The sequence below is a fragment of the Prosopis cineraria genome, unplaced genomic scaffold (genome assembly GCF_029017545.1).
Source record: "Prosopis cineraria cultivar Desert tree isolate PC_DT_omini unplaced genomic scaffold, ASM2901754v1 PC799, whole genome shotgun sequence".
NCBI lineage: Eukaryota > Viridiplantae > Streptophyta > Magnoliopsida > Fabales > Fabaceae > Prosopis > Prosopis cineraria.
Window position 1 is genome coordinate 1 of NW_026556124.1, and position 14,977 is coordinate 14,977.

General features: G+C 34.6%; 1 protein-coding gene across 3 annotated transcripts; it reads right to left on the minus strand.

The window, feature by feature from the left end:
- Nucleotides 1-881: 881 nt before the first annotated feature.
- LOC129298404 (3beta-hydroxysteroid-dehydrogenase/decarboxylase-like) lies at nucleotides 882-10,116 on the minus strand. 3 transcript variants are annotated; one of them, XM_054936811.1, is made up of 13 exons: nucleotides 9,900-10,116; nucleotides 8,785-9,020; nucleotides 8,584-8,673; nucleotides 8,361-8,494; nucleotides 7,995-8,165; nucleotides 5,973-6,098; nucleotides 5,701-5,780; nucleotides 5,117-5,315; nucleotides 4,632-4,743; nucleotides 3,811-3,985; nucleotides 3,396-3,552; nucleotides 2,995-3,061; nucleotides 882-1,559 (listed from the first exon to the last, which is right to left on the minus strand). In XM_054936811.1, exons 2-13 carry the CDS (start codon nucleotides 9,014-9,016, stop codon nucleotides 1,510-1,512), a joined length of 1,593 nt encoding a protein of 530 aa, XP_054792786.1. In that variant the 5' UTR covers nucleotides 9,017-9,020; nucleotides 9,900-10,116; the 3' UTR covers nucleotides 882-1,509. The 3 variants fall into 3 exon arrangements, with proteins under 3 accessions (XP_054792786.1, XP_054792785.1, XP_054792788.1); XM_054936810.1 differs by having other exon boundaries at nucleotides 882-1,565; XM_054936813.1 differs by having other exon boundaries at nucleotides 882-1,802.
- Nucleotides 10,117-14,977: the final 4,861 nt, after the last annotated feature.

Sequence of the window (14,977 nt, forward strand, 5' to 3'; positions counted from 1 at the left end):
TTGATATCTCAACTCCATTCTCAATTTCATTATTGCCTTTTCATATTATTTAGAGTTTTACCCTCATCTCTTAATTTCATTTGGTTTTGATCTATTAATTTTTCTAATGTTTTACCTTCGATCCTCAATTGCTTTTCTTTCCATTTTTAATGATCAATTTAAAACTATATTATTTTTCCTTTAACATTATGAAATTAAAACATTTAACAATCAAAGGTTTATGTGCTTCAACCAAATCTAACAGAAAAAAACAAGTTTCTTACAACATGAACAAACAAAAATTAAATTTTCTACTTAAAGAAATGTTCACATTTAAAGTCAAACAGGATATTCTTTCCAATAAAATGATATCTATATATTAAAAAAATATTTACGTGATTCAGAAATAAAAAAGAGAACCATTAGCTAACAGCAAAAATCTGTACTAGCACTTTGAGCCGCGGAGGGAGCACCCTCGGCAAGGATTAAAATGTTACCTCACAAAGGCCAGGCCAGGCCACTCGCAAAACGTTAGCGACAAACCAAAAAAATAACATTGACAAACAAATTGAGAAATAATTATTCAATTCATTTACAAATTTTGGCCCCAAAAAATTGATCTACAAAATTTAAATAAGTTAAATTCACTTCTTTTTTTTAAAATGAAGCTTAACCATCCAGATGATTAGATGACAAAATTTTACTCAAAATAATTACTTTTCTACCAAACAAAATGAAATAATAGTTTTAAAAAAGAAAAAGAAAAGAAGAAGGAATAACATACAGATTTCTCTCTGACTGAGAGATATTGATGCAGATATTATCTGAAGTGAAGTATTCTGAACGATCACCTGGTTGTGCTGCAGAACTTTCGGTAATTTTTTTTTTTTTTAAGGAAGGACTTAAGTTTCTTTAATTCATTCCCCATAGCTAATCAGTACAACTCATTTAAGAAGCTTGCGAACTTCGAACAATGCAGGCTTGCAATCCATGTTAGATTTGTCGAACAATCAAAACAAAAATCCACAGAACTAGCAAATGAAGACGCAACTTCCCATGTTAGCCAAACCCAAAGAAAAAAAAAACACATGCTACTAGCTATCAATCAATCTTCTTTGAAGAAAGAAACCTCCCACTGAAGTCAGATTTTAACTTGCATCCGAAATGTTGTGTTTTCAGAAATAGGGCATCAATTTCTTGTTCCTTCTTCTCATATACGTAGAAAGCTATAAATGCAAAGGCAATCCTGTACCCATGAGAATAACTGGTTCAGTATATCACGTTTCCATTCAAGCACCGAACTGATGAAAAGCAAATAGGTAAATGGAAGCTTATAACAGCCTAGAAAAACAAGCTCATATTGTGGCAGCAAGCACTGGCATTAACATGAGTAAAGAATTCAAAGTCTCAAGTTTACCACCAAAAACAAATAAATCCCACTTCAACAATTTTAATATTCACAATAGCAATTTTCGGAAAGAGGTTTATAAAATTTATAAGCAATCCCAGAAGAGAAATGCCATGGCTCTATTACTTGTATCTGGTGTCAAGGCACCGAATAGACTTGCAAAATGAGCTTCCTGAAACTGTTCAAAGTTTTACCTAATGTTTCAAGCATGATGCAAAATTAACCAAATGCATGTATCATTTGACTTGATAGAATTGGGATTCGCTAAACTGAGAATTGAGAGAGAGATGGTGTTAAAAAATGGAAAAAAGAGGTCCCCAACACAATCCCTCTCATTTTATTACTGTCTTTACTTGAAAAACACTTTACAGGCTTTACACTTCAGAGAATCCAAATTCCATTTAATATTGGGTACCTGTCACGATTTATGTGGTAGGATTTAGTTAAAGGGAAAATTACATATAAGTCCCAAATAAGGGACTTATTTACAAATAAGTCCAGCAAATTGGGTACTGTCAATTGTAATTAATTTTGCTTGTGCAATAACACAAATACCCCTTGACCTGCCTCCTTTGACTGACATTGACCAGTCAACGGCTGAAGAACATTCACTGGCAGCAAGCAGCAGCCCAGCAGCCAGCAGTTGACAAGTGAAATTTCAAGGATTTACAAATGAAACTTCATCTGTTTACAAGTAAACTTCACCCTCCTAAAATATTGATACTTTAATATTTACAAGTGAAATTTCATGAGTTTACAATTGAAACTTCATTGATTTACAAGTAAACTTCTCAATTTCACAAGTCAACATCTTAAATTTATAAGTCAGCCTCTCCAAACATTGATACTTCAATATTTACAACTCACTTCATCGATTTGCAAGCAAATATTTCAAATTTACAAGTCAACCTTTTAAATTTACAAGTCAACCTCTTAAAATATTGATACTTAAATATTTATAACTCAAACTTCATCAATTAACAAGTAAATGTCTCAGATTTACAAGTCAACCTCTTAAAACATTGATACTTTAATAATTATACAAGCTCTTAGATTTACAAGTGAATCTGAGCAATTTTTGTATATGTTATAAAATTTTACATATTAAATTACAAGCCAACTTCTCATATTTACAAATCCTCCTCTAAAATTTACAAGCCAAACTTCGAAATTTACAAGTTAACTATGACCAAAAAAAAAAAATGCTTAGCTTCGCTTATAAATATAAGATGTTGACTTGTAAATCTCAAATGTTTGACTTGTAAATATAAATACTAAATATTAATAAAATTTATAAAAAAATAATTATTTATACCAGTAGTTGACCAGTCAACAATTGCAGCCAATGGCGCCAGCAGCCAGCCAATGCCGGTCAAAGTTCAAGTCAAAAAGGTGGGTCTAAGGGCATTTATGTCATTTTATATACAACCAAGTCTCAAGAGACTTGAGAGTATTTTTTCAAATTTGCAGGAGTCCCTAAATTGGGACTTATTCATAATTTTCCCTCAATTCAATTGCATGGAGACAAGCATGCCAGATCAGATTTGGGATGGACTTTTCTATGGGAACGAACTCATCATCTCAGTACAGCAATACAGACAACATACCTATAACATATGTATTCTGAAATGATAAGGCTCCAAGGAAGCTAAGAATGATGAGAGATACAGTAACCTATTGATCACCAAAGCAAAGACAGTGTTAGCATATCAGATTTAAGGGAGAATGTACTAAGCAGTCAGCGTATGCAAGTTAAATAGCTTGAATAACACAAGACAAATTGTACATCCATGTTAATTTCAGCTGAAAAGTATACAGGCTTTGCTCGATGAGAAAAGCAATCAACAATAAACAATATTTTAATAACTATTTCAAAATCTTTCAAGGATGTTCTATGAAATTGTCAAGACCTAAGTAGAAGTTAAAATTTATATCATGGAATATGTAGCAAGGTATTTGATAGAAAGCAATATGAAAGAAATGCAATTTAGCATGCATAATCACATACCTTGAGAAACAGCACCCAATTATTCCCTTCTGCAAGAGATTTCAAAACATTGACAGCGAAATTCCATGAAGAAGCAAGGGAGAAAACAATTTGATGTGACTTATCTTCTGATAAGTGAAACCAAGATGCGGGTACTTTCTCAATTGTATATCCCAACCTACAGGTAATTATAGCACCTTGAGTTATGCCATCATTTAAGTCATTGTATAATGAAGTTTCTTTATGGGACAAAAGAAAGGCTTCATTCAAAAGGAGAGCGTAAACTTCACCAAGGGTGGGGGGGGGGGAGGGATAACATCATTCAAATCTGAGAAATTAAAAGAAAACAAGACGCTAAAGGCTAAATACTATGTCGTTAGCGGACATGTATATTGATGCGGACATCTTAGCATGTTCAAAAACACAAAAAACTTACATTTTTTCAGGTAGAATGCTGTGGACAAATAAAAAGACTGATGTGAACAATAGAAGCTTTGAAAGAGCAGTAACAACAGTAGACCCGGATGCAATGAAGTTGTAGTATACGGCAAACAAAACTAACAATGCAGTGACAGTTTGCTTCTTATCCTTCCAGAGCAATGTGTCAGCAACTGCAAAAAGCCAGTGACAGTAATTTGCACATTGACTAAAATCTATAGAACAATAAATGTACACCACAGACTAACTCACAACACCAAGAAGTTACACCATTGTGTACATGAAGTAAACAAGAATTGATACAGCCAGCTAATTTAGATTGTAAACATACTGTGAGGACATAACAATGCATGTCTGAACAAATAACATAATCTTCTTTAGAAAGGAGAACTTGTCTCTAGACAAATGAAAGACCTTTGACTTAGTTTTCACCAAGGAAAAAAAAAAGGAAATGCAAATTTAGAAAATCAAATGCAGAGTGCTGCCTAACCTATAAAACTACATCCATAATTGTGTTTCTGACTAGCCTTCATTAATCATGATCAATCGTCAAATTTGACACTTAAAATACATCAAGGATATCTCATTAATCTAGGAATTTATAACACACACACAGAATGTAGCACTAAGTTGTAAGAGCAAGTGGAAAAGGCTAGTGCAGTGAAGTTCAAAAGCAAACTCTACAGGATTAGACCAAAGAACTCAGTTGTTGCTCCAGGTTTCTTAGAGGTTCTGTTCAAATGCTACTATACCTTCGTACAGACATGCTGCTGTATACAGATTCCTAAAGGATGGACAAGTTAACAGAATTATTCATACCTCTTCCACTTCCAAGATATATGGAAGCTTTGGAAGGCCCTTCTCTTTTAGTATTAAGCTGATTTTCAGCTCTCAAATGTGGATACGATTTAATAGTCCTTTGTAGACCCTCCTGCAGAGAAATCTCACGTTATCACTCGTTAAATTCCCATGAACAAATAGGGCTATACAATCACTGATTGGATTAGTGCACTACATACAGACCATTTCAAAAACCACATCATATAGCAGAGTTCATGGTATGCAAGTTAATTTTAACTCAACATTGCCAATAGATTTATGGACTCTAAATTATGTAATTTTTCATCCTTTTTGAAGCAAGAATAATATAAGGAATGTAGATGACCAGAGCCGTAGCAACTCCACTGAAGCTCCTCATAAATTTGTGCAACAACAGACAGTTAAGCATATGAGCGAAGCATCAGTGTATTTCTGCATAGAAAGATAGTCATGTATCAAATTCCTATAGTGAAACGTTTTCAAACCTGAAGTGTTATGATGGGTGTGTAGCCAATGCTATCCTTTGCTTTTGAGCAATTAAAAGTTCTGCTGCAAGACAAAAGTCTTACTCTTGAAGGTGTCAACTGTGGAACCTTCATCCCATATGGACCTAGCAGCCTATAAGCCCACTCCACCATATGCGCAATTGGCATAATAACAAAGACAGGGATCTTTATTCTCGGCCTGCAAACTTTATCAATTCAGAGAAGAAAGAAAAGGCATAGATGTGCCACAATATGACTTTTTTAAATAAAATCTATAAACAGATTTCTTGTTAACTAACTGTTAAAAACCATTGTAAGACACAGGAATTTCTTGATTATTGTATAATACAAACAAGAAGCCAATACTCCTATTGGCCAAAAAAAAAATCATAAAAATAATATAAGAGCTCCTTGATCTCTCGTTATGATTACATAGCATCCACAGCCTAATGTGGGATATAAAAGTGGCTCTTAAATTTATATTATTTGATTGGTATACAAAATGAATAAAAGGAAGTACAACTTTGAGCATGAGTAAATAGTCGTCAAATTTTAATTTGTGATCCAGTACAATAGGAAACTACCTTTCATATCCAAGATCTTCCAGAACAAGTGACATAAACTCCCAAAACCTTATAGGTTCCATATTTGTGATGAAATAGGCCTGCACAATGGAGATCCATTTGTTAATTGGCAAGGGAAAAAATCTAACTTGCAAAATAGACTGGTTAATTATTTTCGCTTTGGCAGGAGAAATGCAAAGAGCACTTGTTGAGTTAGCCAGTGATCTACTTTTAATTGAACTGTCTGTCTTAAGAATCTTCCTTTACACACTTAAACAATAAAACATAATCACCTGCCCTGAGACTTTTCCTGCAACTGTCCCTTCCGAAGCTAGAGCTCGATCGGCACATATATGGGCATGTGCCACATTTTCAACGTAAGTGAAATCATAAAGGTTATTGCCATCACCAATAATGAACTGGTCAAGAGAGAAATATATATCAACATATGAAAAATATGCTTTGCTGAAGAAAGATTCTACTAATAAGTAATTATAAATGCATTCTTTTCAGCGCCACACTTGTGCATGCCTCCACATCTCTCCACATGCAATGAAGCAATTTAGTTTGCATTGGTCTTACAATCAAATTTCAACAAATTTATGGATACTTTCTAACAGTTTGATCCAATTAAAAATCATTATTTTAGAATAAGGCCAAACAGGATAAGATATGATGAGATAAGGCCTGATTTGACAAAATTTTGTGTAACGTAACATACATGAGATATTATATTGCATAAAATAATACTATGTACTATCATTTATTTAATCACACACTGTATAACACTAAATCGGATAAATAAAGCCCCTCTTTGGCAACACTCAATCTCTATTGTACATTACATTAGAAAATAAAAGGAAAATATGGTGAAAAGGTCAAAACAAACATAAAGACATATCTTATGGATCATATTTGTTTGAGCCGATGCTGTTGTTATGGTTTGCCTGCACCAACAAGCAATAAATTTGTCCTTTTCTTTTAAATGTTTCCTTATAAGGATCATACTTTTATGATTTAGTAATTATTTTAAAATTTTTGTATGGTTCAAATTATTACAAGGTGGCAACACTAGTAGGAGCTGAAAAAAACTAAGCAAAGAAGCAAAAGAACCCCAATCTCCAATGCTCAATTCTTCATCATTCATAATGACTACACCATCCTCATCTTCAACCTGAGTTTCTGAGCGCATCCACTGATCATAGGAAGAAAGTCACTCTTAATCTCAAAGCACCATTTGAATCTGAAACTAAGTCAACAACTCAAAATCAAGAGGAAAAGTGACAATGATAAAAAGTGAGCATCACCAGCTTTGTCCCAAACTAGTTGAGCCATCCATGGCTGCAACCTTTAATACCCAGAATGTTGTGTCTCAACTCTTCTTCAGAATATCCATTACAGCCCTTCTGACCAATCTACCAAGCTTTTCGAGTTCAACCTATCTCCCAATTTCAATCCCATGACCAAAATTACTGGTACAGTCTCTATGCCACTACCTCCACGATTGATGGTTCTTCATTCATGGCTCAAGCCTCCATTGAGAGCAGCTTATATGTCAAAAAATAAAAAGGCCTAATCCCACCCAGCCACCATTAAGGCCTAATTAAGTTATCCATCATGTTTTAACGGACAAAATTATACAGTACAATACTTGCACCAAACTAATGATACACTTATAATGTATTATACAAGCTCAATCTCATAAGCCTAATAAGGACTCTAACGGTGCAATCATTTGCTCAAGCAGCATGAAGTACCAGAGAATTACCGGTACTCTGCACAACATTATTGTAACCAAAACACAATTTGATGTATGAATCACTGTGATCCAACACATCAAAACATCATTCTTATTTTATTTAATTTATGGATATGATGCATTCTGACACACCTAGATAGGTCCAACCGCAGGTTAAAATGTCTAATGATTCAATCATTTGCTTCAGCAATAAAAAATGCCAGAGATTTGCCATGACTCCAGGTGATTTGATCCAATGCATCAGAACATCAGTAGACACACCTAACAACAGTCACGTCAAAGGCTCACAGTTGTCATTTTGCTAAACCCCCCAGTAAAGGATGTGGAATGGGGAGCTTCAAAAGACATCTTCGAGATAATATCTAGTTTCTGCTTTAAAATCCAACAATGAAAACATTTAAGCCTTTTACACACAATATTTTGGTTGCTGAGTAACTTTTATGTGGAAATATGCCTTCAAATTAATTATTAAAATGCATACAGAACTTTTTGTTTTTTGGTGAACAAAGAGAGCCACATACAGCTTTAAATCAATAGGAGATGAAACCACACTCACCTTTGATTTCCCTGCCCTAGCAGCTTCAACTAATGAAGGCACAAACAGTTTATCTCCAGGCCCAAAAATGCTGCTGGGGCGTATGCAGCATGTTAGAAGCCCCTCAGTCCCATTAGACTTAATGACCAATGCCTCCCCTTCTGCTTTAGTTGCAGAGTAATGATCGTTATGCTGAAATCAGTTGAATACAATTTAAAGCCATGTTATTGGACTAATATTACCCATAAAAAACAAATGACTTCCAATTGTTTGATTGAACGATAAACATCAACAAATGCACACATCCCAAGTTCAGATCAGTGTGAACCTTGAAAAGAAGAAACTGATATTAGCAGTGATTTTATGCAAACTTGCTGAAGCAAGTACCTTAGCGGGATAAGGCAGTGATTCATCTCCATTAAGAATTCCATGAACACCATCAAAAACCACACTAGGAGAGCTCGTATAGATAAGTCGCTTCACTTTGAGCTCAACACAAGCATTGATGACATTTTTTGTCCCTTCAGAAGCAAATTTCCCATCACATTCAAAGCCTAATACCAAACAACTTGGTCCTGTGAAGGAGATAGGTAGAAGAACAGCCATTTACCTTCAACATTGACTGAATGATGAAGCATAAAATTGTTAATGGAAGAGTTTGGAGCAGCCATATGGAACACAACCTCAGCTCCTTCACATACTGCAGTGACAAAATAGCAGTTACGCAGAACCCAAATATCCTCCTTCACATGTTTACTTTTTAGTTGCAATAGAAGTTAAGCAACCATAACCAAAGGAGAAAAAGAGGTACCTTTAAGTACTTGGGCCTTGTTACGAAGATCTAAAGTCATATACTGGGCACGACCCGAGCGTAAAGCTTCACCAAGAATTCCTGATTCTTCAGCTGGCTCAAGTTCAATGTTAGCTCCCAAATCACTGATCCGAACAGAGTACGTATTGTATTGGAGTAGCATTTCAACCAAATGCCGAGCAGCAAAGCCCCGTCCTCCAGTTACCACACACCATCTTTCCTCAATTCCCATGGTTCTGTTGCGGAAGAACAGCAATTAAAACTCATTCATAGGGGTTCACTCTCAAACAAATCATGCAGGTTAGGTGTGGGAAAGGCAATGGGTGGATATCAACTCTACCTAAGTCAGATGCCCAACAACATTTCTAACATCTGAATCCAGAATTACCCAATGTTTAAAATCTATGATACACAGGAAATACTCAAATAGCCAAAAAAATTGGACTGTCAATCGTCTAAAATATAACGCTTGTAAAATACATCTAAAATAAGAATGCGTTTGACACAAAAAAGAGTGCGCATGGTCCAACCCCTCTCTTTTCAGTGTCACCCACTCTTTTTCTCTCTATTTTCTTCCTCTTTAGAAGCTTTAAAAGATCCATATTTGTATAGAATCCAAATCTGAAACATTTGGTATCATGTACTGCTCATGGGCCACACAATACAATGATACCCGATCCCCACCCAAAAAAATAATAACAATAAATCTAAAGCACTACAATTAAGAAAACTAAGCCTGAAGTGGTTGCAGACATGTCTAAAGCCTAGTGCAAGCATGACCGAACCCACCATTCTCGGGGGCAAATGTCACAAAGTATTTGCCTATTTGGTATTAAAAGCCAGATATACATAAATCTAAAAGTGTTTCAAATTTCCAAAAAAAATTGGTTCGTTTAGCACCATCCTTAAAGTCTGCAATCAGACGATACCAACACAGCCTTCTAATTTGGGTTAGCCAAATAATGAACAAGCCAGCGAGCCCAAAATTTTGCGTTACATGTAATCAATCAATCTAAAAACAGAAACATAGTTAAAACAGAGAGGGAACTTGCAGAAGAGACCATTTAGATCTAAAAATATTGAAAGACTAAAACAATACAGAAAAATGCACATACCAGTGCAAACGAGAAGGCTGAAAGTGGGTGAAAGGCTCCGTCTCCGATCGGTAACTTCCGTCGAGATCTAGTTAGAGTACAATACTCCAGCTGACCGTCGACGGGGACACTTGAGGGCTTTAATATCAGCAATCGACAGCGAACTGGGAGTGAGAGTGGCGACGGAGAAGTGCTTTGAGAAGAGGTCTAGACTTGAGTGGGCATTGTCTATGCTCAAATTCACGATCAATCGAGTCCTTAACTTTTTAAAAAAGAAAAGAAAGAAATTATATAGGGAGAATAACATTCAGGGCCCTGGAAGATAATTTATAGCGTGAATGATCCAAATTATTTTAAAATTTTCAGAAAGACCCAAAATCCTTAAGGTTCTGATTGGATGAGTGGATTTGAAATTATATATTTAAAATCTTACATTTGAATTTGCCATTAACTTCTTTATTTGAATGATATAAAAAATTTTAAATTATAATATTAAAATACTTTATTTTGATCTTAAATAAAATTTTAAATTTTAAATTCTATATTTGAATTTGAAGGCAACTTAGACGATGTTAGCAATGTGATCCTAATCAAAGTTAGCGGTCCAATCCCAATTAAGAGTGGCAACCTAATCTCAATCAACTCTTGCTATCCAAACCTGAATGACATCAATTGTCCAGTCTCGATCGGTAGTGATAGTCCGGTCCGTGTCGACATTGGTAATTCGATCCCAAACAATGCCTAAGGATTAGCAAGGGACAATAACGACAGTCCAAGGGCTACGAATTGAACTTAGATGACGACACCAAAACATTTTCTATTAACAACGACATATGGCGTTGGACAATAAAAGACGGATGAATTAAAGACGATGTTCACAAACTGGTTCTAGATGGTTGTGGTGGCAAATCAACATAGGTTGGATGAAACTAGACTAGCATTGAATGACGCCGAAAATGACAAACTGGCATTTAGAGGAAGAAGAGGGCGGTCCCAATCAATGTCACCAAAGGTCCCATCCTGGTCAAAGCTAGCTGTCCAATCATAATAGGTGTCAATCATCCAGTCCCAGTCCACCTCGATCCCAGTCGAAGTCGGCGATCTAATCCTAGTCATTACGGTGGTCCGATTCTGATCATCGCCAACTGTAAAGGGTGTCTTAAATTAAGACTTAATCATCAAACTGACCATAGTAAATCAAGGACTACTCTAAAAGGATTATCCTATAAAAGATTAACCTAAATAAATTCTTAACATGTATTTTCACAAACAATTCAATTTAAAGGGATCCCAAGTGTTTAAAATATTTTAAGAACTCATATCATTCAGTTAGACATATGCGGAAGCACAATAAAGGAAACACATCAACATGGGAGAAGAGCTTTCCCCTTTATTTTCTCTCTATGCCTTACTTCAAAATACATATATACATATTTACAACATAACACTTGGCCACTCAAACCCTTCCATAACTGGTAGCGGGGGGCCAAGGTCTCAATCACATTTATCACAATGACTATTACCTAATAATCATACTCTATATATCATCTATTCATCAATAGCCTATCATATGCATGAATTTTCCTTTTCATTCACGTATAATTAATATCAACTGCTCACCCTTGGACATCAAAAACATAAGGGGAGACCATAACAATATTCAAGTTCTCAAATTAAGTAGATAATAACTATTTTCACTTGCACAAATATTTTGGCCCGTTAATATAGCACAAGCATCAAACCACATTCCCCAGGGCTCAAAATACATTTTTTCCAACACAAAACCCATAATGCAAGTGAATCAAGAATATATTATCCTAGTTGGCAATATCATGAACTAAGTACACATATCAAAATAAAAAGAAAAAAGCCTACAGAAGTGATTACTAGCACTTGGGCTATTGCTCCTTTCCTCTATTCTTCTGAGATGAGCTAGCTCCTCTGATATGTTAAAAGAGAGGAGTGAGTACAACAACTCAGTAACTAAGGTACATCTAAATTATACAAATGTATGATAATTATTCATGAATGCAAGTGGCCAATAAATTCATCAAGGTAACCATGCAAACAATCACATTAATAACATGTTAATCACATTAACATTTAACTCATGTGAATAATTTCAAGAATAAAGTCAAATAAAAAATTTACACAAATGGCCACATATACGTTATTCGCATAATTACTACATGTTCTCATTTCTACAATTATAATCATATTCTCAACATAGCCATCAACCACTTAAATGGCATGATAATAATAATATGCATGATCAATCTCTCCCTTATATCCCCCTTATTTTCTCTGACATGAAATCCGTGGGCCAACAACCAAAAGGGATCATCCATGTGGTGAGACTATCCAAGGCCTTAATCATATCGTGAGGGGCTACAGGGCCAGGGTTACCTTACTTACTTATGAACACGATTTTTCTCAAATCACACACTATGGGGTGTCATACCCAAAACTCTAGGTAGGCCAGTAGGGTCAAGTCCCTTAATAGGAACAATGCTACGGTACCTTACAAGGTAAGTAGCGGCTATAACCCTTAGGATTATTGGTTAATAGCCAAGTACCATATGGATTTTGCATAAATGCTAACTCCTTCACTAAGACGAACTCCCGCCATATGATCATGCTCATGAGAAAATGCATTTCAAAAGCTCATATATATATAACTTATAATTATCCCACATGCTCATTAATTCTCTTGCTTAACAAACATTAAGAATCATCATATTTCAATCATGCCTCTTCCATCAATTTTTATATTATCATATGAAACCACATTTGCATCATATAAAACTCAACATGCTCGTACACAATTCATCACTATGCATAATTCACAATTTATAATCAAGGATGTACACATTATCATCAACTATTAATCTTCTTACTCACACCAAGTCACAATTAACTTGGTCACAAATCATAGAGTTTCAACCAAGCCACATGTATTACAAACAACCATTTCAAAATTTAGATATATATATATATATATATATTCTTTTGTTTCACCAACATAATTAATTAATTAATATACAAATGTATAAAATAAATTTTTCCCGGTTACCTCAACCTTTGAGAGGTTAAAGGTTACCCCCTCAAGTTACAACACTTCTAAAGCCTTCCAAAGCTTGAATGGTATCAAAAGAAAATTAATCTACAATTGATCATATTCCAATGTGTCAATAATATTATTAACACAGTTTTCACTCATACTCTAACACCTAAGTATTTATTTTATTTTATTTCATTTTTTTATGTTCCTTTTCCTTCTTCTTTCTTTCTTTTTTTCTTTTTATAATATTATCATTACTATTTCTATTTACTATAAAATCATAACTTAGGATTTTAATCTAAATTAAATTCAATAATAATCTTCTAACTAAAATTATTTATATCTAAATATTCCTCCAAAATTACTCATTTGCTCTAAATTAACTTAATTAACCTCAGGTTAATTTTTGGAATGTTACACCAATGGTCTAATCTAGATTGGCACAAGCTATTCAATCCCTATCAATGCTGGTCGTTCAATCCCAACCCCTTAGCATCCAGTCCCAGTCATCCTATCTTGGTCAAAGCTGGCCATTCAGACCTAATCAGTATCAACCATCTAATCTTAGTCGAAGCCAATGGTCTATTCTCTATCACAACTAGCCATTTGATCTTGGTCAAAGCAGGCCATCCGATCCTAATCCCTCATGGCCATTCGATCCTAGTCAAAGTCGACATTCCTGTATAGGTCAGAGCTATGATCTCAGTTGGTGTCGACAATTTAGATAGCAATCTGATCCCATTCAGCATCGACAGTCTGGTCCCGATTGGTGTTGTCCGCGCAATCCAAGTCAAAGTCGACAGTCTAACCATAGTATACGCTAACAGTCCAATCCTTGTCAACGTTGGCTGTCAGGTCTTAGTAGACGTTAACGATCTAGTCTCAATGGTTGCCAACAATCTAGTCCTGGTCATCGCTTGTTGTCCCGATGGATGTCGGCTAATGGTAGAGGTGTTGAAGTCGAGAAGGAAGTAAAGTCAACAAACAAATGTAATGGAAGAGAGAAGCTTCCATTAAAATTTAAAATAATAGAAGTTTAGAAAGAATTTTAAATTACCAAGAGATTGATACAGGATTTGGATTTAGATTATGGCCAAATCTAAATTCACATAATTTTAAAGAAGAATGATAAAGAAGTCACAAAAGGATCAATTAATTCAAGTTAGGTTCTTAATGCCAAACTCTAAAAATTTGTAAGTCTATATCTCAATTTTGCAACTATATTATGACGAAATTTACAACTTGTAATTCAAATTTTAACAGAAGAAATTGAGAGATGCAAAATTGAGAAATTGAGTTGCAAATTCCTGAAATTTGACACTTGAGACCCAACTTGAATTAATTGATCCTTTTAAGACCTCTCTGTCATTCTCGCTATTTTTAATTACTCAAACAATGGATTTGACTCAAATCTATATTCAAATTTATGTGTATCCAAGATAACATAAATGTAATTCAGTTCTTTGAGTTAATTAACCAAATGCGCTTATTTTTTTAAAAAAAATATCATTGGTCACTGCCACCAAAGCATTGTTACGAATAACCTAATCATCGTCGTTAGAGTTACAACAATGGCAACGTGATCAATAATAGTCAACTTTATAAAGGAGTTAGAGGATAAGTTTATCCAAGATTTCTTGGTTGGCCCTTCATTTAATTTTAGAATGCTTTAAATCTTTCATATTATAAATTATTCCATAAGAGCCCTACTATTTTGCCAAGTATATGCCTCTAAAGTTTTAAATTTTATTATAGACTACTCTATAGATATAAATTTAGGGGAGTCGCACTCCAAGCCTCAAAAAAGGAAAAAATTACACTACAAGCCCAATATATTATGTTATTGCATTACAGGCTGAAGAGCTATTGTTGCAATTTTTTTAGGAGTAAAAGTACAATTTTGCTCTTATGTGATTTGAAAACTCAAATCATGCAAAATACAATGTCCATGTGTGTCTAATTAATTAGTAGGTTTAATAAAATGTATAAGTAACACACACAATATACAACACAATATCTATAAATGCACAACACAATA